At 31.0% G+C, this 27270-nt stretch overlaps 2 protein-coding genes across 2 annotated transcripts in view; both read right to left on the reverse strand.

Annotated features, from left to right (window-relative positions):
* LOC142324762 (RAB6A-GEF complex partner protein 2) overlaps positions 1-27270 on the reverse strand; it is a 164368-nt gene that overhangs the window by 69728 nt on the left and 67370 nt on the right. The window lies entirely within an intron of this gene.
* Positions 11002-27270, reverse strand: part of LOC142324618 (uncharacterized) — a 35268-nt gene continuing 18999 nt past the window's right edge. The window contains exons 5-8 of the mRNA XM_075365472.1: positions 25715-25791; positions 25124-25198; positions 23619-23770; positions 11002-19538 (exon numbers count right to left, since the gene is read on the reverse strand). Of these exons, the coding sequence (XP_075221587.1) occupies positions 19398-19538; positions 23619-23770; positions 25124-25198; positions 25715-25791 (445 nt within the window). The 3' untranslated portion in view covers positions 11002-19397. The remainder of the gene's footprint in view (positions 19539-23618; positions 23771-25123; positions 25199-25714; positions 25792-27270) is intronic.

The following is a 27270-nucleotide window of genomic DNA, read 5'->3' on the forward strand; positions in this document are numbered from 1 at the left end:
TTTTGCTCAACAGATAGCAAATATGATATGCTCTGACACAGTCAGGGTGTATTTTAGAGTTTTGCTAGACAGATAGGAAATCTGATATGCTCTGAGACAGTTCAGGGTGTATTATTTTAGATTTCTTATTAACACAGGAAATCTGATATGCTCTGACACAGTTCAGGGTGTATTATTTTAGAGATTTGCTCAACAGATATCAAATCTGATATGCTGTGACGCAGTTCGGGGTGTGTTTTTTATAGTTTTGATCAACAGATGGGAAATCTGATATGATCTGAAACAGTTCAGGGTGTATTATTTTAGATTTTTTATAACACATAGGAAATCTGATATGCTCCGACACACAGTTAAGGATGTATAATTTTAGAGTTTTGCTCAACAGATATCAAATCTGTTATGCTGAGACACAGTTCAGGGTGTATTATTTCATAGTTTTGATCAACAGATAGGAAATCTGATATGATCTGAAACAGTTCAGGGTGAATTATTTTAGATTTTTTATCAACACGTAGGAAACCTGATATGCTCTGACACACAGTTAAGGATGTATAATTTTAACGTTTTGCTCAACACGTAAGAAATGTGATATGCTCTGACACAGTTCAGGGTGTATTCTTTTAGAGTTTTGCTCAACAGATAGCAAATCTGATATGCTCTGAAACAGTTCAGGGTGTATTATTTTAGATTTCTGATTAACACAGGAAATCTGATATGCTCTTACACACAGTTCAGGATGTAAAATATTAGATTTTTGATCGAAAAATAGCAAATCTGATATGCTCTGAAACAGGTCAGGGTGTATTGTTTTAGATTTTTTATAAACATATAAGAAATGTGATATCCTCTGACACAGATCAGGGTGTATTATTTTAGGGTTTTGCTCAACAGATAGCAAATCTGATATGCTCTGAAAAAGTTCAGGGTGTATTATTATAGATTTCTGATTAACATAGGAAATCTGATATGCTCTGACATACAGTTAATAATGTTTAATTTTAGAGTTTTGCTCAACACTTAAGAAATGTGATATGCTCTGACACAGTTCAAGGTGTATTATTTTACAGTTTTGCTCAACAGATAGCAAATCTGATATGCTCTGAAACAGTTCAGGGTGTATTATTTTAGATTTCTGATTAACACGTAAGAAATGTGATATGCTCTTCCACACTTCAGGGTGTTTTTTTAGAGTTTTGCTCAACACATAGCAAATCTGATATGCTCTGAAACAGTTCAGGGTGTATTATTTTAGATTTCTGATTAACACAGGAAATCTGATATGCTCTGACACAGTTCATATCAAACACAGTTATATCATATCATATCATCACAGTTCATAACAAACAAAAAATGACAACATACATTTCTGTAACCCTATCAAAGATTACAGCTAATGTTGACTACCCTCAATGATTTCTATATCAAATCACAATATCAAAGCTCATAACAAACAAACCAATGATAACATACCTTTCCACCTCAGAATCAAAGATAACACCAAATGTTGAGGACTTCAATCAATTATATATCCAGTGAAATTTGGAAAACCGATAACATGTAAACTAACGACAACACACATTTGTAACTCAGTATCAAAGATTACACTGAATGTTGACCATTTCAATCATTTTTATATCCAATGAAAATTTGAAAACCAGTAATATGTAAACTAAAGACAACAAATATTTACATCTCATTACAAAGATTATACTGAATGTTGAGCCCTCAATCATTTCTATAGCCAATAAAAGTGGGATTACTAATAACTGCAATTCAATTACAACACACATTTCCATATGAGTATCAAAGATTGCACGGAATCTTGACCATCTCAATCATTTTTATATCCAATGAAAATTGGGAAACCTATAACATGTAAACTAAAGACAACACACATCCACCCAAGTATCAAAGATTACACTCAATGTTGAACATCTCAATCATTTTTATATACAATGAAAATTGGAAAACCAGTAATATGTAAACTAAAGACAACAATCATTTACATTTCAGTATCAAAGATTACGCTGAATGTTGAGCACCTCAATCATTTCTATAGCCAATAAAAATGGGAATACTAATAACTGTAATTCAATGACATCACACATTTCCATCTCAGTATCAAAGATTACACTGAATGTTGACCAACTCAATCATTTATATATACAATGAAAGTTGGAATACTATTAACATGTAAACCAATGTCAACCCACATTTCCTTATCCGTATCATAGAATACAGTTAATGTTGACCACTGTCAATGATTTCAATATCAAATCACAATCTGAGAGGTTATAACAGACAAACCAGTGGCAACGTATATTTCCATATCAGTATCAAAAATTGCACTTTATTTTGACCACCCGCAATGATTACTAAACCAAATCAAAATAGGATGGCCGATAAAATGTACTAATGACTAAACACATTTTCTTTCCCGTATTAATGATTACAGTTAATTTTGACCACTTTCAGAAATTACATTACCAATAACAAACTAGAACGCCGAAAACATGTTAACCAATGACAACAAACATTTCCCAGAAGTATCAAAGATTATACTTATTATTACCCACAACTAGTAATTATACATACAATCAACATTGGAAAGCCGGTATCATATATATGAATGACAACAAATATTTTCCTATCTGTATCGAAAATTACAGTTTACGTTGACCTTCCTCAAAGATCTCTATATTTAATCACAATATGAAAGCTGATAACAAACAAACCAATGCCAACATACATTTCCATCACAGTATCAAAGACTACGCCAAATGTTGACGACCTCAATACATTATATATCCAGTGAAAATTGGAAAACCAATAACTTGTAAACTAAAGACAACACACATATCCATCTCTGTATCACAGATTACACTGAATGTTGACCAGCTTAGTCATTTATATATCCACATGAAAGTTGGAAAACCAATAACATGTAAACTAAAGACAACATACATTTCGATCTAAGTATCAGAGATTACACTGAATTTTGACCTTCTCAATAATTTTTATATCCAATGAAAATTGGAAAACCAGTAATATGTAAACTAAAGACAACACACATATCCATCGCTGTATCAAAAATTACACTGAATGTAGACCACTTCAATCATTTCAACATCCAATAAATATGGGAATACTGATAAATGTAATTCAAAGACAATACACATTTCTATCTCATTATCAAAGATTACACTAAATGATGCCACCTTATTCATTTATATATCCAATGAAAATTGGAAAACCACAAACATGTAAACTAAAGACAACACACATTACCATCTCAGTATCAAAGATTACACTGAATGTAGACCGCTTATCATTTCTCTATCCAATATATACGGGAATACTGATGAATGTAATTCAATGACAACACACATTTCCATCTCGGTATCAAAAATTACACTCAATGTTTACCACCTTACTCATTTATATATACAATGAAAACTGAAAAACCAATAACATGTAAACTAAAGACAACACACATTGTTAATTCAGTATCAAATATTACACTGAATATTGACCACCTCAATACATTCTATATCCAATAAATATGGGAATGCTGATAACTGTAATTCAATGCAACACAAATTTCCATCTCAGTATCAAAGATTACACTGAATGTTGACCACCTCAATCATTAATATATCCAATGAAAATTGGAAACCGATTATATGAAAACTAATGACAGCACACATTTTCATTTCAGTATCAAAGATACACGTAATGTCGAACACTTCAATCATATCTATATCAAATGACAATATGAAAGCTTATAACAAATAAACCAATGATAACATATCTTTCCACGTCAGAATCAAAGATAACACCAAATGTTGAGGACCTCAATCAATTATATATCCAGTGAAAATTGGAAAACCGATAACATGTAAACAAAAGACAACACACATATCCATCTCTGTATCAAAAAATACACTTAATGTAGACCACTTCAATCATTTTTACATCTAATAAATATGGGAATAATGATAAATGTTATTCAAAGACAATACACATTTCCATCTCATTATCAAAGATTACACTAAACGATGCCACCTTATTCATTTATATATCCAATGAAAATTGGAAAACCACAAGCATGTAAACTAAAGACAACACACATTTCCATCTCAGTATCACAGATTACACCAAATGTTGAGGACCTCAATCAATTATATATCCAGCGAAAATTGGAAAACTGATAACATGTAAACTAAAGACAACACACATATCCATCTCTGTATCAAAAATTACACTGAATGTAGACCACTTCAATCATTTCAACATCCAATAAATATGGGAATACGCATAACATGTAAACTAATGGCAACAAAGATTTCGACCTCAGTTTCAAAGATTGCACTTAAAGTTGACCACCTCAATCATTTCTATATCCATTAAAAATGGAAATACTGATAACATGTAAACCAATGGCAACATACATTTCTTAATCCGTATCAAAGATTACAGCTAATGTTGACCACCCTCAATGATTTCTATATCAAATCACAATATCAAAGCTCGTAACAAACAAACCAATGATAACATACCTTTCGACCTCAGAATCAAAGATAACACCAAATGTTGAGGACCTCAATCAATTATATATCCAGTGAAAATTGGAAAATCGATAACATCTAAACTAAAGACAACACACATATTCATTTCTGTATCAGAGATTACACTGAATGTTGACCTACGTAAGCATTTATATATCCTATGAAAATTAGAAAACCGATAACATGTAAACTAATGACAACACACACTTCCATTTCAGTATCAAAGATTACACTTAATGTTGACCACCTCAATCATTTCTATATCCAATAAAAATGGGAATACTGATAACTGTATTCCAAGGACAACACATTTTTACATCTCAGTATCAATGATCACACTGGATGTTGACCACCATAGTCATTTATATAACCAATGAAATTTAGAAAACTGTAAACTGTAATTCAATGACAAACACGCATTTCCACCTCAGTATTACGGATTACACTCAATGTTGACGAACTTAATCATTTATATACACAATGAAAATTGGAAAACCAATAACATATAAACTAAAGACAACACATTTTTTTAACTCAGTATCAAAGGTTACAGTGAATCTAGACCATCTCAATCATTTATATATCCAATGAAAATTAATTAACCGATAACATTTAAACTAAAGACAACAGAAATTTCCACCTCAGTATCAAAGATTACACTGAATGTTGTCCACCTCAATCATTACTATATCAAATAAAAATTGGAATACACATAACATGTAAACTAATGGCAACACACATTTCTATCTCAGTATCAAAGATTACAGTGAATGTTCACCATCTCAATATATATCTAATGAAAATTGGAAAACCGATAACATGTAAACTAATGACAACACAATTTTTTAACTCAGTATCAAAGGTTACACTGAATGTTAACCATCTCAATCATTTTTATATTCAATGAAAATTGGAAAATCAATAACATATAAACTAAAGACAACAAACATTTTTAACACAGTATCAAAGATTACACTGAATGTTTACCATCTCAATCAATTTTATATCCAATGAAAATTTAAAACCAGTAATATGTAAACTAAAGACAACAAACATTTACATCTCAGTACAAAGATTACACTGAATGTTGATCCCCTCAATCATTTCTATAGCCAATAAAAATGGGATTACTAATAACTGTAATTCAATAACACACATTTCCATATCAGTATCAAAGATTACACAGAATCTTGACCATCTCAATCATTTTTATATCCAATGAAAATTGGGAAACCAGTAATATGTAAACTAAAGACAACAATCATTTACATCTCAGTATCAAAAATTACACTGAATGTTGAGCACCTCAATCATTTCTATAGCCAATAAAAATGGGAATACTGATCACTGTAATTCAATGACATCACACATTTCCATATCAGTATCAAAAATTGCACTTTATTTTGACCACCCTCAATGATTACTAAACCAAATCAAAATAGGATGGCCGATAAAATGTAAACTAATGACTAAACACATTTTCTTTCCCGTATTAATGATTACAGTTAATTTTGACCACTTTCAGAAATTACATCATCAATAACAAACTAGAACGACGAAAACATGTTAACCAATGACAACAGACATTTCCCAGAAGTATCAAAGATTATACTTAATATTACCCACAACTAGTGATTATACATACAATCAACATTGGAAAGCCAGTATCATATATATGAATGACAACAAATATTTTCCTATCTGTATCAAAGATTGCAGTTTACGTTGACCTTCCTCAAAGATTTCTATATTTAATCACAATATGAAAGCTGATAACAAACAAACCAATGCCAACATACATTTCCATCACAGTATCAAAGATTACTTACAATGAATGTTGGCCTCCTCAATCATTTCTATATCGAATAAAACTTGGAAAACCGATAACGGGTAAACCAATGACAACATACATCTCAGTACTTTCATCAGTATTTTCATTGGATATAGAAATGATTGAGGTGGTCAACATTCAGTGTAATCTTAGATACTGAGATGGAAATGTATGTTGTCAATGGTTTGTTCGTTATCATCTTTCATGTTGTGATTTGATATAGAAATCGTTGAGGGGGTCAAAATCAATGCAATTTTTGATACTGATAAAGAAATATACTTTATCATTGCTTTTTCTGTTATCACCCCTAATATTGTGATTTGATATAGAAATCATTGAGGGTGGTCAACATTAGGTGTAATCTTAGATATGGATAAACAAATGTATGTTGTCATTGGTTTGTTTGTTATTAGCTTTCATATTGTGATTTGATATAGATATGGTTGAGGTGTTCAACATTAAGTATAATCTTTGATACTGAGATGGAGATGTGTGTTGTCATTAGTTTATATGTTACCAGTTTTCAAATTTTCATTGGATATATATATATGATTGAAATGGTCAACATTCAGTGTAATCTTTGATACTAAGATGGAAATGTATATTGTCATTGGTTTGTTTCTTATCAGCTTTCATATTGCGATTTGGTATAGAAATCATTGAGTGTGGTCAACATAAACAGTAATCTTCGATACTGACACGAAAATATTTGTTGTTATTTGTAGATGTTATCTACAAATGTTGATAACATCTACAATGTTATGTCATCTGTTATGTTGTAGATGTTATCGGCTTTCCAATGTTGATTAGATGTAGTAATCACTAGTTGTGGGTAATAATAAGTTTAATCTTTGATACTGATATGGAAATGTAGATTACAGTTATTGTTTACCTCCCTCAATGATTTCTATATCAAATCAAAATATGAAAGATGATAACCAATGACAACATGCATTTCCATATCAGTATTAAAAATTGCACTTGATGTTGACCACCCTCAATGATTACTAAACCAAATCACAATAGGATAGCTGATAACATGTAAACTAATGACAACAAACATTTCCATCTCAGTATCTATGATTACAATGAATGTTGACCACCTCAATCAATTCTATAACCAATAAAAATTGGAAAATCGATAACATGTAAACCAATGACAACAACTGTTCATCTCAGTATCAAAAATTACACTGAATGTTGACCACCTCAATCATTTCTATATCCAATGAAAATTAGAAAACCGATAACATGCAAACTAATGACCACACACACTTCCATCTCAGTATCAAAGATTACACTGAATGTTGACTATCTCAATCATTTCTATACCCAATTAAAATTGAAAAACCGATAACACGTAAACCAATGACACTACACATTCCATATCAGTTTCAAAGATTACAGTTAATCTTGAACACCCTCAATGATTACTACCTCCAATCACAACTGGAATGCCAATTTCATGCATCATAATAACTATTGTAATCTTTGATATAGATAGGGAAATGTGTAGCGTCATTTTTTTTCCATGTTATTATATCACACACAATATGAAACCATGGAATGCTTTCATATTGTGATTTGATTTTCTAATCATTGAGGGCGGGCAACATTAAGTGTATTTTTTGATACAGATTTGGAAGTGGGTGCTGTCATTGTTTTACATCATATCAGCTTTTCTCTTTTATTGCATGTAGTAGTCATTGATGGCGGTCAACATAAACTGTAATCTTTGATACTGATGTTAAATGTATCTAATCTTAAGTTTACATTATATGGCCTTTCCTATTGTGATTGGATGTAGTTATCATTTAGCGTGGGGAACATTGAGTGCTATCTTTGATACTAATTGGGAAATGTATGTCGACATTGGTTTCCATGTTACTTTCCTACTGTGATCGAATTTAGAAATGATTGAGGGCCGAAAGCGTTAAGGGTAAACTTTGATACTGAAAGGTAAATGTGTGTTGTCATTGGCTTTGCTATTCTCGTTCGATATAATAATCTTTGATACTGATAACTAAATGTGTACTGTCATTGAATTACATGTTATTGGCTTTCCTATTGTGATTCGATATAATAATCTTGGAAATCAGGCAAACTTAAGTGTAATTTTTGATACTTTTAAGTGAAAGTGTGTTGACATTGGTTTACATTTTATTGGCTTTCCTATTGTGATTGGATTTAGTAATCATTGTGGGCAGCCAAAGTTAAGTGTAATCTTTGATACCGATAGGTGACTGTGTGATGTTGGTTTAACTTTTATCGGCTTTCCTATTCTGATTGTATTAAGTAATCAGTCAATTGTCAAGTAATCAGAGTGGTCAATACTACGTGTCATCTTTGATACTTAGTAGTGAATGTGTTTTCATGTTTTTTTTTATTGCCTTTCTTATTCGATTTAGTAATAATTGAGAATGGGTACCGTTAAGTGTAATATTCGATACTAAAAAATGAATGAGTCTTTTCACTCTTTTTATTTTATCAGAATTAATATCTGATTAACTATTCACTGAAGTATTCTGTGGGAGGTATTAATGTTAATTCTCATCTCTGATACTGAAGGGTGAATGTGTTGTCATTGGTTTCATGTGTCATTCTATCAGCTGTCCTGTTCTGCTTGGATTTATGTGATCATGGAAAGAAAACAACGTTAACCGTAATTTTGAATAATGAAAGTTAATGTGCGTTTTCTTTGGTTTATATTTAGCAGCTTTAGTATTGTGATATAGTAAATATTGAGTGTTAACAATGTTAAATATAATATTCGGTTCTGAAAGGTGAATGAGTGTTGCCATTGGTTTAAATTTTATTGGTTTTCCTACAATTACAAGAAAGTTACAGAAGTAAACTTTGTGGGTGTTGAATGTTAAGTGTAAACTGCTATACTGAATGGTGAATGTGTGTTGTCACTGGTTTTATCCTCTTGTCTCCTAAGTGCATCTAGAGGTTTGTAGCTGATTTCTAGTTTCATCTATTTTCAGGCTTTCCGGTTTTGTGTGTACCCTCCAGCAGCATCAGGCTGTTTTTTGGATCTAGGCAGTTATCACTGATTTTAAGACTCATTATTTCGATTTTTTGCATAGGTATCTAGGTGCTGATTTATCGACGCATACCCACCTTGTTGTGGCTGAAAGGTGGCAACAACTCCTGGATGTAGGTCCCTGTAACGAGCAAAGGAATACTTCCTAGTCCTGCTTGCATGCTTTTCAGAATGAAGGCTGTAATCTGTGGTTTTTGAATCGATCCAGTAGCAGCCAAGAGGTACATAGAATGACAGGGAAATACAGAAGGTCCCCATCTGCCTGTAGCTTGCTGCGGGTAGTAGTCACACCAATGGGCATGTCCAACTTTTGATGTAGGAGAAAGACAGTGAGCGTCTCGTTGACGTCAGGACAGGCTAGGGAATCACTGGCCAGCCATATCAGAATTCATAGAATTCAGTAAGTCCAGGTGCAAGAGAAAGCCGATGCCCATTCCTACGAACTCGTCGGCGGATGAGGCTTCAGAAATGGATACAGGGACACCTGGCCGAGGCAAGTCAAACCCTGTAGAGACATTTAAGAAAGCGGTGTGCTTTGCTGACATCGTTTGTGCCAAAGAGAGGCCAGCCAGGTCAAAAAACCGAAGGTCTTTGTCAACAAGGCAGAGGGATCGACTAAGGCCAGTTCTGACTTGAAAAAGGACTTCCAGGCTGCTGTTTGTGACAGCCAGAAGGGCCTGCATATTAGAGATATAAAAGAGACCAGCAAGGGTCTAGTTGTGGTTGCCGACAACAAGGAGACGGTCCAAGTCATCAAGGACTCTCCTGCAGTGCAGAAACTTGAGGTCAAGGTACACCCCAAACGAGGTCGTAGGCCTCTGTCAAAGTCTAATGACATTGACCGTGGCCTCTCTGATAAGGAGGTTCTCACCCTGATGAGGAACCAGAGCACTGACTTGGACGAGACTACATTTAAAAAGGAGTGTAGGCTAGTCTTCAAAACAGGAAATCATAATGCCGCTCGGTATCATGAAGTTTTTGAATTAGGTGCTGGTCTCTTCCTGAAATTCTTGTCAGAGGGTAGAATTTTTCTGGATTTCACATCCTGTCACATCAAGGAATACCTTGACTTGCAGCGGTGTTTCAAATGTTGTCGCTTCGGCTATAGGGCCAAAAGAATTCATCGGTCTGTGCGCATTGTGGTGAAGAGGGCCATAAGCATGACGACTATCCGCAGAAAAAAGTGGCTTCGATTTGTGTCAACTGTAAGAGGTTGCGCGAGTCATAGTGTGATTGTTACAAGAGGGCAGTTGAGATTTATTTCAAATCCCTTGACGGTTAGGTTCAGTCAGCTAAATGCCCAGGAAAGAATAAAAACTATTTTAAAATTTGTGTCAAAATGAATTTTCTTTCCTAATGCTAAAATTAAATAAGATAAATTTATTATAAGATAAATAATATTAGAAAATATTTTCATGAGATCTGCTTTTCTCAGATTATTAGTAACTTTTATATATATATATATATATATGTATATATATATATATATTTATGCAATAGTCAATTTACATTTGTTATAAAAATTGGAAAAGGTGGTAAAAAAAAAGTCATTCTAATTTTAGTAGTTTACATAAAACATTTATTAATAAGAAAACAAAATATTCAAGAATGGTAGGAACACAAAAAAACAATAGTATTAGGGAAAGATCGAATAACCAACATTTTTTTCCTTATAAATCATATTTCTCTTATAAATAAATTTACAAAATTTAAACCCAATCCATTGTAAAAAGCTGTATTATAAATAAAAGAAAATACATAATAGTTTTAACTAGAAAGATATGTGCCAGGTGGAGGAGGCCCTTGAAATATATGAAGGAATGGAAAATTATTTAAATCTTTCCAAAATAAAGTTTATTTATTTTCTTCCATAATAAGTGAAAGTACAGGCAAAATATGCCAACCACCATATGTAAAAGGATATCATGAAATTAAGTATTTTTAGACTTCTAGAAATTTTTCATTTTGAAAATGACCTTCCTCCAAAAAATGAAATAAATCCTGGCTACATTCCAGCACCCAATATAACAATTACAAAAAATAAAATTAAAAACTAAACACATTATTGTTAACTACAAACTAAATTAAATTCTAATACAAAAGAAATAACAGATTAGCAGGTTAATTGACACAAAAATAAAATCTAACCATTAGATTTCTATTACATGGTATATTTTTGCAGAAATAAACGAAAAATATGTACGTAAATGTTTTTACAATTAGATATAGTAACTTAAAAAAAAAAAACACAATAAAATCTATTTACAAAGAAATTATTTTAAGAAAATTACATATCTTGAAAACTGTATTAATTTTACTATTAGTCCTTAGTGGCTTACAAGAAGGCAGGTGTAGGTCACACCCCTCGTTCATCTCTGAGAGGGTGACAAAATGGCAAAAATATGTGGTTTTAAAATATTTTTTTGGGCTCATGACACTTTAAAAAAAGAAATTATTTAAAACAAGTTTAATAACTTTGGCAATTAATTAACCAGTCAATATAACTATGTATTGAAATTTGTTATTTCAGTCAACAAACACAATGAAATGTAGATGAACTATACAATGAGTAATGAATGGTAAGCATATGAGAAAGGAAAGCGGATAAGAATGGGGAGGTGTTTCTTTCTACCGAAGTTTGTTTCTGCAGGATATACTTGAGCGAGAAGTAAACAACCGGTGTTATCATAAAATGTACTCATACATTATGACCCACAATTAATAAAAAATTTAGTCATAAACTATGATGAACTTTCTGAAGATGTATCTTTAGAGAGATTCTATGACTAAGAATACATTTAAAGATGCCAAAGTTTCAAAAGAAAATCTTTAAGACTTTTAGTTTTTTGTTTGATATGAACTTTCAGATACTGTACCACATCTGACTTCAGCCTTAAGATTATTGTTAACATTATGTGTTTCAGTAGCATCATGTGAAAGGAGTTTTCAAAACTGAAATTAATGTTACCTTCAGTCCACTGTGAATCAAGCTCAGCTCTTTAGCCATTTTGTCAAATGGAAACAAGGTAGTGAAAGAAATTGATTTTTATATCATTTCAAAATTTGCAAAGAGAGAAGTTAGGAAAAAATGGTTTTAAGTGCTTACTCACAAAAGTAAACAAACAGAAAATAACTGTAACTTCTTTTAATAATTTCAATGTGGAAGTGACAAGAAATTTTCTGCACAGGATCTACCCGACCTTGCTGCACCACTGTTCCTTTGATTTCTTTAACGTTCATCTTCATTTGGTAAAGTTAAATTTATATATAATTAGAATAGCAGTTTCATTATTACTTTAATATAACTTTCTTTTTTACATTTTTGTGATATAATTGCTTAAGTTTAATCAAGTTTTGTTTTTAACTTAAAAACACTTAGCGAACAATGTAATTAATAATAAACATAGTTTTAATTAATACATTATATGTATACAGTACATCAATACATTATCGTCGTACATATATAATACATCATCGTACTAAAAGTACAATGATGTAAGATATTGAAAAATAATACAGAAAAATTTTAAATTGAGGTAACATCATACTTGATTTTTCTTTTCCTGACTAAGAGAAAATACTGTTAACAGATCAGCATATACTGTTAACAGTTCAGGTGAGAAATAATTGGAAATAGAAATTTCTGAGACTACACATGTAATACCACTAAGCCAATATTAATACATAACTTATAACTAAACATAGAAACTAAGATATATAAAAACAAAAATCAGTTTTCATAGACAACCAATGATAACAGTTCATTGGAATAACTAAAAGAAAAAAAAAATCTAATAAATCTTATTAGTTACATATCTCAATTTATGAGAATAACGGGTTAATATGTACCTAAACGATACATACAAATCAATTGAGACAAATAGGTCTGAATAATGGTAAAAATTAAAACTCCACTCATTATTCTCTATAAGTCTAGACCATCAATCTAGAGGAATTTTATTTCATCTAGATTAATGTTTTTATAATAAAATATTGAAATCTTTGCGAGTGAATTTAAATCACTACACAACAGATACAACAAAATGATTCATTCATATTTATGAATTCTTTAACTGATGGATTTCCATCTAAATTAAAATATAAACTTGCAATTCCTCATACTTCAAATGAGAATTCTCTTAAGAAGCAGACATTTTATTCTCCCTAAAATTCAACTGCAGAAAAATTAAAACCAACCATGGATGGTCTGACTTAAATTTTCATAATAAAGATCTCACCTGGACTGGGCAGACTTTTGCAATTCATGACAAACTAATAAAAAATTCATATTAAAATATGAAATATGTCACTTTTTAGGGAAGAACAAATGAAAAACAGCTTCAAGAGTCAAGTTAATGTCCAATGCTTTTTAATACAAACTCTAATTAATGGCTTATATATTATAGTATCCAGATAACTAAAAAACTCACTATTACAATTAGCAATGAGCATCACTGTTTCTTAATTATTCATGTTATAAATAATATATGCTGCTATATTTAAATATCTATGGGTTACTATAAGAAACACAATATATTATAATCACTGAGATTCCAATCAATGACACCATCCTAGAATTGAATCGGTCTCAATTTGATAAAGACATCCCCATGTACATAAACAAAAATAATATAATATAAAAAATATTCCCTGCTAGAATGACCTAATTCGACCCCAGAGAATAGTCATAGATTATCGACAGAGAATAGATAGTAATTATCAAATCTAATCTAGATCTGATTTTGTTAAATTATCAATGTTGATGATAATGATGCTACGAACTTAAACTTTATTAGATACTCTGCTTGCTACATAATAATAAAAGTAATATTTTGTAATAGTATTGTATGGATACCTATGTACAACGAAATATCCCTTGTGATTTTGTGACCAATCATATGGTTTGATCATAAGTCACAAGGGTCTAGTGTATTTTTTAATGACAGCCGACATAATTAAAGGATCTGAAAAGATCTACTTGTACAAGCATATTTACAGGTTACAACATAATATTTTATATTATTTATAATATTTTATATCTCATTGTCCGTAAGTTACATTATCAGTCATGTTAAAAATCTGTAACTTACGGACAATGAGATAGACATACAGGTGTAGTATTTGTAAAAATGTTACACAGAAATAGATAAGACGAGATTTAAATTAACTTTGCCAGTTAAATCTACAAGGCATATTCATACAAGGACATCGGCTTATATTTAAATATTAGCAGGTCTGAACACAGTTTCATGCATGCAGGGCTGGCTATTTACGAAGCAATTGCAGTTATTGTTTTGAAACAGTAGTTGTTTCCCTGCCAGTGAATGCAGAACGCAATGTCCGCAACAATCGTTTCTCCCATCAGTTGTGAAGTGCACACTGTGATTCAATTTTTGTGTGTAAAAGGAGCTTCAGCTACTGAAATTTATCAGGAGTTGTGTCTAGTGTGTGAACCTAGACTAATGAGTGAAGGAAAGGTTAGACAATGGTGTCGAGACTTTAAAAATGGCCACACAAATACGCATGACAAACAGCGGAGTGGCAGGCCCAGCATTCAGGCCAACAAAATTGTTGAATAAGTGAACTGAAAACTGCAATGTGATCGGTGATTGATTAGTACTCTGGCTGATGAATTTCTGCAAGTTGGATGCACCTCTATCTATATGACTGTCGCAGAAAAGCTTGAATATCACAAATTGTGTGCAAGGTTGGTGCCGAAAATGTTCACCGACCAACATAACAAGCAAAGAATGTGCAGTGGACGAGCGTTTTTGGACTGCTATTGACAAGATGGAGATGATTTTTTCTTTTTCTTTTAACCTCCAGGACCACTATTAGGTATTGCTAGAGGATGAGATGAATGACACGTAGCGTGTGAAAATGCCACCCCTCATCAGGATTCGAACCCGGGACCTCCGGATGAAAGGCCAAGACGCTACCATTGTGCCACAGATGTCGGCAGATGATTTGTTTCCCCACACTGTTACGGGCAAAGTCCTACAGACATGGATATCCTACACCGATGCAGAATCAAAACAATAGTCAATGCAGTGGTGCCATTTAAGTTTTCCAAAACTGAAGAAATTTAAGCAATCTCCATAATTGAGTTAAAAAATGTTGGCTAGAAGTTTTTGAAAGAAAAAGGGCTGAAGAAATTTAAGCAATCTCCATAATTGAGTTAAAAAATGTTGGCTAGAAGTTTTTGAAACAAAAAGGGGATCATTTTGGTTGATTTCACAGAACGTGGATCAACAATTACAGCTGATGTGAATTGCAAAACGCTCACCAAACTGAAACATGCGATCCAAGATCAACGACATAAGAAACAGTCGTCTGGCGTAATCCTTCTTCAAGACAACGCACACCCTCACACCACTGCCTTAACCAAAAAGAAGATCAAGATTTTTGTTGGGAACTTTTTGACCACCCTCCATATAGTCCCGACCTTTTACCTAGCAACTACTTCCTCTTCTTGCATTTGAAAAAGTGGCTTGGTGGACAACGGTTTGAAAACGAGGAACTTAGAATAATGTTGTCAACTGGTTCAATTACCAGCCATCAAACTTCTATGCAGAGGGGTTAAAAAAACTGGTGCAGCATTATGAAGTGTTTAGAACTGAATGATGATTATGTGGAAAAGAGAAGTAAATATGTAGTAAACAAAAACTAAGTAACCTTTTCTCAAAGTTAATTTTTTTTTATGAACTAACGACCCTTACTTTATGAATGTGCCTTATATATGTTTTTTCAAATGCTTAATATAAATAATTATACGTATGACCTGCTAAGGAAGAAGATCATTTGTAACATCTTTCTGTTAAAAACATTTAACCTTATCACAATTAATAATTTAACAGTAAAGGTTGTTTTATATATATATATTATATAAGAATATTAACTTACAACTGTATAAAAATATTACTTTAATAACAACAGAAGTTGCCATAGTTCATTGAATTAACATTTGATACAATTTCCCTACATGTATAAATATATTTATACCATACTCTACTTCTTTTTTTTTAAATTCAAATAATTCATTAACATACTGACCACTGTGTTAATAACACCACAATGGTCAACATCATCAAATTCAAAGATGATGATTCAATTAAAACCATAATAAAATTACAATCTAACAGTTGGCAATAATGTCCATAAAACAAAGGATAATACTACTGGACAGCAAAATCTGCATATGCGTTCATTATATATTCAAAAATTTTTAAAACAGAGAACTAAAAATAAATTTTTAATAGAATTATATATAAGGTAATTATAGAATTAAATAACTTGAAAATGTGGGATGCATGAAAAAAATTGATTCTTCAAAATTTATATGTTAAACTTATGTAATTACTGTTTTATAGTTTGTATTTCATACAATATTAAATATATATATATATATATATATATGTGTATACAAAGGGCGCTAGGAAAATTTTCAATACGATTTTAGGACCTGCACTGGAATATAGTTTGTACTTCATGTTATCAGAATTTTGTGTAAAATTAGTAAATATCATAGTAAATTATATCAGTAATAAATCTATAATAATTTATTTTGATCGACTTTATTTTTCATTAAAATACCAATTTCTTTTGAGTTAAACAAAATCTAAAATAAAACATTCCTATTTGTACATATTTTCATGTACTTTAAAAAATTGTTTTAAAATATTACAGCAGGCTATATCGAAAGAAGCTCAAAAATAAATATATATTCACTACTACTGCCTTTATTATTTTTAATAAGCATTTCTGTTATTTTACTACAAAAAAGTATTACTATAATTTTTTTTATGCAAATCAGACAAAAAGCCTTAACAGGTCTTCATGTTAGTTACAAGGTATTTTCATCTGATGCACGTAAGTGTTTGAGAAATATTTTGCTTAACATTCAGTTTATTTTCTTGTGCGCATTACGTTTCTTACGTTTTAATGCAAAGAAAATTATTATATGACTACTATAATATTGAATTAGCGATTATTATTAAAAATTAATGAATTTTATTTGATTATACAGTAGAGAATTAAAATTTTAAATATTTATTACGTAAAATATTATATTTGAATAATTATGTTTTCACAGTTGTTACATTAAAATCTCCAAACATTTATTCATTTTTATCATTTATTTACATAGGCTTCTAACAATCCTCACTCCGACTTGTAGATTATTTTTCATTTTTCTGGTGACCAAACTGCAACAGTAATAATCGAAGAGCATAAGAAAGAAGCAGTAATAAAAAAGGGAGTCAAGGACGTTCCCTATCCCTGTTACTTTTTAATCTTTACATAGAACTAGCAGTTAATGATGTTAAAGAACAGTTTAGATCTGAAGTAACAGTGCAAGGTGAAAAGATAAAGATGCTACAATTTGCTGATGATATAGTAATTCTAGCCGAGAGTAAGATTTGAAGAAACAATGAGTGGCATGGAAGTCCTATGCAAGAATTACTACGTTAAAATACTACGGAGGTAGAAGAATTTTGTTATTTGGGAAGCAGAATTACTGCTTCCCAAATAACAAAGAAGATGGACGAAACAGTAGCAATATAAAATTCTGAATAGCACAGGCGAAACGAGCTTTCAATCAGAAATATAATTTGCTTACATCAAAAATTAATTTACACATCAGGAAAAGAAAAGAAAAGTAAATGTTTGGAGCATAGCTTTATATGCAAGTAAAACTTGGATAATTGGAGTACCCGAGAAGAAAATATTAGAAGCTTCTGAAATACGGTGCTATAGGAGATGTTAAAAATCAGATGGGTAGATAAAGTGACAAATGAAGAGATGTTGTGGCAAATCGGTGAAGAAAGAAGCATTTGGAAAACTATAGCTAAAAGAAAAGACAAGACTTAAAAAGGTCACTTAAGGCACCCTGGAATAGTCGCTTTGATACTGGAGGGACAGGTAGATGGGAAAAATTATGCAGGCAGGCAACAGTTGGAATAAGTTAAACAAATTGTTAGGGAAGTAGGGGGTATACAGAAATGAAACGACTGGCACTAGATAGGGAATCTTGGAGAGCTACATCAAAACCAGTCAAATGACTGAAGACAAGAAAATTTGCATAGTAATAACAGGCTTATACCCTTTAACAGTTACTAAATGATAAATGAATTGTGTAGTGTGTGAAAAATGCCATGCTTGACTGGGATTCAAACCTGAGATCTCTAGATGAAAGACTAATACAATCAATCAAGAGTTAATTACATAGTTGACAACTGTTTTATCATGCATTTAATTATATTATTAAAGGTTTAGTTGTCACCCAACAAAATTTATTTACAAAAAAATGAAGATCTGCAGGTCGTATCATCAAATGAAAAATTATAGGGTCTTATGAACAATTACAAATTATTCATCCACTTGATGCAATTAAACAAAAGTTTCAATTTAATAATACATCTTATATATATTTTTTAAACTTCTTTCTCTAATATTACTGAGTTTTTTTTTCATTTTTACCAATATTTTCTAATTTTCCTTCTAACATATAATGTAAAAAAAAGTAACTTACAGGCACGAAAAATTAGTTGATATTTTGTTTTAAATGTACTGCAGTGTATAAAATATAATCCAAACACAAAAACTATTGCTTTAAATAAACATAAAAATTAAAATAACACTAATATATAATAGTGGATTGTACAACTTCTACGTACAATGGACATTCTGATTAACAATAAGAATGAATTTGTTCACTCCATTTCACAGAAAAATATATTCTCTATTCTAATATGCTAACACATAAGCCCGCAAGATGTAATGAATTAAAAGATTAACAAAGATCAAAAAGAAAATAGCGAAGTATAAAAAAATGCAATACATCAAACCAGACAAGACAATTGTCTGAATATAAAAATTAATAAAAATAAAAACAAATTTAAATTATATCAATGTTATACTGCAACTTCTTATGTTTAAGTTATACACAGACAAATTACTCTGTGACAACAATCCTTGCATCAGGATAATTCATATTAAATAAAATCATATCTTGTACAGTTTCTGGGACTTCGGTAACTGGCTTACCATCATCAAGTTTTGCAACCATACTAATGTTTTTTACGTTTTGCGTCAACTGGAAAAAAAAATAGATTCAGTGTTAAGGAATATAAATAGAACTATAATTAGTTGGTTTTAAATACTACAATGACGACTGTTCTACTTGAATCTTTGATACCGTGCCAAATCTTCATTCTTCAACTTCATTTTCAACTTTGCAAACAGAAAGAAGAAAAATGAAACCAAGTTGGACGAGTACGGTAGATGAGGAACAACTGGTATTTTGTCTTTTGTTTTATTTTGTCTGGTAGGGACTTCTACTGGGATGAATGCTATTTAATTTCAGGGTCATATTCATAAACCCAACTTTCATCATCTATAATGGCTTAGGAAGGAAATACGGGTCAGTTTAAAGTAGTTTTTTTCAGTTTACTGCAGACAATTTATGCGACGCAGTTTCTATTCATCGCTCAACAATTGTGGCATAAACTTTACAGCAATTCTTCTACGTTCAATTCTTGTGAAAAAACTGCTTGTAATGCTACATGATAATCACATATTACAATATTATCAATGGTTTGCCACAAACACATTCTGACAGCAGCTATAACATTTTCTGTTGTAAAGTCAGTATCTTGAATGTTCATCAACATGTGATCTTGACTGTTTTCAAAAAGTAAACCGATTATACTTTTGTATCTGACCCCAAGCATTGTAACCAAACGCTTGCAAAAACATTTTTTTTTGTTTCTGCAGCTGTTTTGCCAAGTTTACAATAGAACTTGATACATATGCTGTTCACTCAGATTGATCAATGTAAAATCCCAATCACAAGCAAGTTTTACAGTGGAAAACTATCACAATCACGTCCTCTTAGATTAAAATTGCTAAGCATATTGACCAATAAAGGATGTATTTACATTGCTAATGGTAATGTAAACCAAACATTGGTAATGTTTGGTTGTACTAGCACTTGTTTGTGCACGTAATACAATTTTGAGAATGTTTGGATAGCACCTTGTATATTGACTTACTATATATTCTTTTCCTTTTTAAAGATATATTATTTTTAGCAACAATGATATTAAACTACATTTTATTTCTTAAAAGGTTATCGTTTAAAAATTTGGACCACCTTCTAAAAGAGTGTCTATCGATTAGTTAATTCTATTTTACAACTCCGTTACATGCTACATTTATTAATACTGCTGTTGCTATTTATTAAAATAGAGAAAATATACACATTTATATAGGGACCATGAAGAAAGCACAAGAAAAGTAGTAATTATAATAATCACAAGGGTTAATTCGAACCATGTGACACATGGAGAAGAAAAAATGTGTAAAATATATTGCTGATTGATAACATTTTCTGGAAATAAACTAATAAATTAACATTTTCTGGAAATAAATTAATCTTGATTTTTCTCTTATAAACTTATTTTTTTTATTTGTTGTTTCTATATTCTTACTTATGTGTTAAGACATGTCTATCTTGCATTAATTCAATCAAAGCTAAATTATGAAATGGATTATTTCCAAACTAGTACTTATCAATTGGTCATTATGTCTTCATCGTTAAAAAGAAATTTAAACGACTGATACATGGAACAGTAGCAGATTCCATTAATTTGTGAAAAATCAAATACTGCATTTAAAATTTTGTAAAATTTATTTTTACTATTATTGGTAGTAATAGTTTCCTATTTGTAACATTTTTTGCCTATCCTGCAAAATGACTTGTTAAGAATGATATTAAAATTTCACACTTATGGTAGTATGTTTTTAATTTTTATACCATAAGCCGAAATAACTATTTTTTAACATATCCACTCAATGAATTTGTTACATTTTCTATTTATAGAGAACATCCAACAGGGTGGAATAAAAAATTACACTACACTTCTACATAGGTATAAATCAATGTTCAGCAGTTATCAGTAGTATAACATGTGATTACAATACAATTAAATAATGGTATACACAGGAAACACTGTAATCAGAATGCTATTACTATAATTTATTCACATTATAAAGAAAATAAACCTCAGTCACAATGATATTATGTATTCAAATACATATGTTCTTGAATACACCAACCAGATTTCAACATAAAATGTTTTGATTGCAATATTTTTTCCATATAGATGAATGAGTACGTAAATAAACTGTAGGATTATTTGAACTACAAAATTAAATTTTTAGTTCAATATATATATATATGTATATGTATATGGATATGGGTATATGTATGTGTGTGTGTATATATAGATTGGTTGGTTTGCTTGGCATTTCTCCCGCCACCACACCCCATTCGGTCACCCTAAAGCATAAGACTGAATGTCTGTGCCACAAACGGCTACCGAGCCTCAAAACAGTTTAGCGACCAGTGTCCTAACTAGCTCCTATAGCTAACCTAAAAGCGTGAGCAGAATATGCGTGGTATCATATCACTCACTTGTATGTCCCACTGCCCGCTTGTCATATATCATTAAAACAGGTAGGCGCACCCCGTCAACTGCTAAAACATATATGACTAATCAATAATTAAATTTATTTCATCAATGACAGCAATTCGCTGCCACGCCTAGGCCGCTGAGTGCCAGCAAGTACCTGTCCACCATTAAAACGCTTGGAGCCTTAATCTGGCTGGTAGCCAGCCACATCTCTTGGTTAGCTTCCTACAGCAGCGTGGTAGGAGCCTTTTCCCTTAGGCAAACTACTGATGTCGGTCAAACAAAGCAACCGCATCAAGGAACTCCCACACGGTTCCCTTAGTCATCGTGTGCCATTCTTGCTGCCATGCTTCCATCACAAGGCTGTAAAGCCTCCTCCGCAGGTGGGAGATGGGCAACTGTTTGAAATTTAGAACTGGTGCATTGAGATTATTGTTCCGTGATATATAGATAGAGATCATCAAGTATACATAGATATAATAATTTAGTAAAATAAATGTTTTTTTTGACCATCATCCTCTGAATTGCATAAACAAAATTCAGCACAATCCAACAAAATACAGAATAAATAAGAGCTTTTACCTTATCTCATTATATTTTTTTTCTTTTCTATATATCAAAAGTGCTTTCAAGGAAATACCTCATCAGTTGATTAAAATTAAAAATTAATTACACATTAAAACATTAATAAAACACTAAACATAATATTATTACAAATGTGACATAATATATGCAGTCAAATAATAATTAATTAAAAACCTTAATAATCTTTAAAAACTTTAAAAAACATTAAAACATTTTTTTATAAACATGTTTGTGGCCAGCCACTAAATACAACTCTGTACTAATGCAATATAAACTTTACCTAATATTAAAAAACGTGTTATCTATAGCAGTTTTGATAAGAGAACCATTATCAAACTCTGTCTGCAGATTGATTAAGCTGAATTTCTGTCTATATTTATATATATATTTTTCTAAAATGTCCAATTTTTTATTATTATCATTTTCTTTTGTGACTTCAGTTATTTCTATAATTTGTCGTGAATTATGCCGCGAAGAAACTCCTGTGATGAAGAAGAAATACAAAATATCGCAAATAGACTTCCAGAAACAAATCCTTTTGAACAATTATACAACAATCCAAACTCAGATATAAAAAAAGAGCTACGTATAGCAATGCTTAATAAACTTGGACCTATTGTTAAATGTCGTCCCATGAAGATTTCTGTAATTTAATGCGCATGGCAGAACTTCTTTCGCACACCATACACCATTTGCTATCTGATCCTGAAAGTCCATTGCAAATATTTTTCACAGGACCTGCTGGCTGTGGAAAAACGTTTGTGATTAAACTTATAATGGAAATATATAATAGATTTACAAACACTGATGGATATTGTAATGTGTATATAGCTTGTGCATATACCGGTAAAGCTGCTGTGGCTATAGATGGTACGACAGCACATACTGCATTAAAAATATCAATGTCAAAACTACTTCCATTGAGCACTGAAGTCGCTTATCACTACAGAGCATTATTCAAATTTGTTAAATTTAACAATAGTATATTTAAAACTAGCGGTAGATTTTACGCTTCTATAATTTTATATATAAATATAAATGCAATACTTATTTGTTTACATAAGGTATTGAAAAAACCATCTTAATTAAAAAAAAATAACTGTAAAAATACATACTGATAATTTTCCAGTTTCAATATCTTTAAGAGTTGGGAACTTATCACCGATGAACAAACTTAACCCACTTTTTGAATTGCTGGCACCAGGGGTGGTTGCCTGTTTTCCAGCGTTATCATTTTTATTTGTTTTCTTTTTATTTGAATCAATACCTGAAACATGAACAAAAAAGTAAATTAATGTTTGTTTTTTTTAACCCACACCCTAGCATTCAAACTCTTCTTGACCCCAGCATCTACAATTGCATAAAAACTTTGCATCGATAAATTACTGTCTCTTTGTGAAAATTTTCTACAAGACAAGATTTGTTAATGGAAAAGCCATTTCTGACTTTTAAGTTTCCACGTGAAAAATTGTTTACAGTTTCTCACAGGTTTACATATTTTGGATTTTTTGCTAAAATAAATGAAAAAAAATTTATTCAAATTCTTCTACCTCTCAATTCTTTACTATCATCATTTGCAGCATCTGGTCTACTTGTTAAAGCTAGTATAACTTATTTGTACAACACTGAGAACCCACATAATCTCCACCTTAAAAACATTGTTTAAAACAAGTAATTATGTTGTCATTTTGCATAAATGAAGCTGATGATTCAAATGTATCATTTGCAGCTGAAATGCTATTACTCTGACCAGAAAATCCGGGCAATGAACACACATATGTATCACAACCATCGTTCTCACAACTGTTGATCAAAGTTTTAGTCTGCTGAGTTGGAATACCATTGAGAGATAAAATAGCTGAATTCATTATCTTAATAATTTCATTATGCTGTTTTCCTTTATAGAACAAAGTTACTGCTTTCGATCCATATTGCCCAGTCCAAAATGTTTTTTACACACATCGCAAAACACATGATAAACATCATTTATCTCTTCTCAACCAACTTATTTCTGGGTGTAAGTTTATATATAACTACTGGTCACTACACAGTCTTCAAATTCCATTTAAAACCAATTAATTACCTAAATTAACCTTTTTTGTTAAAATTTCACCAATGAAAAAAATTTAACTGCAATTTGGAATATTCCTCCTTTAATATAAAAAATAATTAAGAAATTAAGTAAGAACAAGCCATGTTAATGGTGCTGCTTGATGCACGTAGCTGCAATGTGCTGGGTGATGGGATCACCACTTCCCGACACCAGGAAAGTATTTCAAATACATTTTGGCTTTACTTCTGTGAGCAGCCTCCAAAAAAGTGAGGGTCTGACTTGTGTTAAGTGTAAATGTCTTCGGAAGGATCACAGGCACTCTGTGAACAGCAAAGATTGTGAGTGAATTTAAGTTATAGGACACTGAAATTGTACTACCAGCAAAACATGTTAAGAACAGTGTAGTTTTTAACTTAATTCCTGCAGTTTCTTAAAGTAAATTCCAACTTTTAATATGACACACAAAGATGATAAGTACACGGTATGGTAAATTTTTTTCCATCAAGTGATACAAGTTTCAACGAGCTTCTCTTTTATCATCCATACTTTCACGCTGCTATTTCTTACCTGACCCATCTTTTTTCCTAGCACCTCCAACATCTTGAGAGTTTCTCTGTTTTCTTGGAGTTTGACCCTCTGATTCTAAAATAGGAAAACGAATTAAAAAAATATTAATTAAATATTATTAATGATAAATTAAACAAGAATAGTGACATTACATGCGTGCACGCACATGCACACTCACACAAAAATTTTCCCCTCAAAAATTAATGGCAGAATTTAAAAATTAATAGAAATAACCAGAACTCCCACCTTCATTTTAGTCCCTAAAAATATTTTTTAAATGTACTAGTACACAACTGCTGAAAGTGACCTTTCTCCTGTAACAAACTGCCAGAAATTCATCTAACTTTTACATTTTGTTGCTTTTTATAATTATACAGATTTATAATAAAAACGTATAAATAATTTAAAATAAATAACATAGATCTATGTATAATTATACACATTTAGTTGAATTTTGGAAATTTATTCATGGTAAACTTAATTTAAAACTGTTTGGTTTTGCTTCGTGCAAAACTACATTTTAAAATTCTTATAATTTATAAATATTAAGTAGTATTCAAAGTTTTTATTAAAATAATAAAGTTAATAAACCTTTGGTTTCTGAGTTCTTACTGCAATCTTTGTTTGCAGTATCATCATCATTATCATCATCATCACTGCAATCTGATCTGAAATAAATAACAAAATCATTTTTTTTAAGTACAATTTAACAAGGTATAAGAAAATATAAAAATTATCATTTATAAAAAATAAAAAATGGGACTGGTCCATCCAAGTTAAAATAAGGATGAAAAGTAATATTTAAAGAAATAATATATCAACCCAGTCAGTCTAGCAGTGACATTTAAAGTAATAATAGACCAACCAAGGTTAGTCTAGCAGTGAACTCTTCATCATAAATCTGCTGATTTTAAAATCGAGAGTTCTAAGGTTCAAATCGTAATGAAGGTAGTTGCTTCTATACAGATTTGGATACTAGATCCAAATACGTGAACTTTGGTGGTTGGAGTTCAATTAGCCGCACATCTCAAGAATGGTTGGCCTGAGTCTGTTCAGGACTACATACTTACACTTACGTGCCAGATTGGATACAGATACCTTAGCATCTCTACTGTTGATATCACGTAACAATTGGGTTATTCTGTAATCTGGTATTACATAAAAATAAATAAAATAATGGTAGTATAGTCTTTATTTAACCAACATGTAAGAAAGGTATACTCATAATATTCAGGCCATTCTAGGAAAATGGGAAACAAATTGTGAAAATAGGTTTTGACACCATTGCACTCACCATAGTAATGGAATGATGCCTTTCATTTAAGGAGGTTCTGGGTCTGAATCCTGATGGTCAAGTGTGTCACACAAACTGGTTAACGTTAAAAAAATAACATTAACTGGGTTCAATTAGTTGTCATGATCTTAAAATAAATAAACAAATAAGATAATGATTGATAACTTTGATGGTTTTCTTCTTTACTATTTTAATCTGCACTCTTCTAATAATTTTATAAATTTGAAGATATGAAAATAGCATTAAAAATTATTTTCCTATTATGATTCTAACACAAACAATGAAACAAATGTAAAAAATAGTATTTAATATTATAATTTTATTGGTAATTAATATTCTAAATTATATTTTTTTTTTACTTTAAAATTATTATTTTCAAAATCATTAAACTTATATATAACACATGCTATAATTTTTAACGGTTGTAGGAGGATTAAAACAAGCTACTCAAAAAAAAAAATTGCAGATGCACTCCCATAAATAACAAACTAGGTTTACTAGGAAAAGCAAGCGAGAAATGAAGTGGTTTCTGTTGCCTTTATCACAGACCAAAATACACTGTTTTATATCACCATGATAAGATCTCCAAAAGCCAATGATTTTCAGTGCTCTACAAGAAGTACCTTCACCTGTTCACCACAAGAACTGGTTTTATTATGAACATCATCACTCTAAGAGAAAATAATCTTTAGAGGGACTGTTACTTGTATATTGTATGTCATTTTATACATGTCACAACCATAAGAAAGACTGGAACACGCAGAGTAGATAACAAATTAATGTACTCAATTTTTCTAATTCTTTTTTTCAATGCTTATGTAAAATGTGATTACTGAGTTTATTTTATTATGAA

The sequence above is a fragment of the Lycorma delicatula genome, chromosome 5 (assembly GCF_047948215.1).
Source record: "Lycorma delicatula isolate Av1 chromosome 5, ASM4794821v1, whole genome shotgun sequence".
Lineage (NCBI taxonomy): Eukaryota > Metazoa > Arthropoda > Insecta > Hemiptera > Fulgoridae > Lycorma > Lycorma delicatula.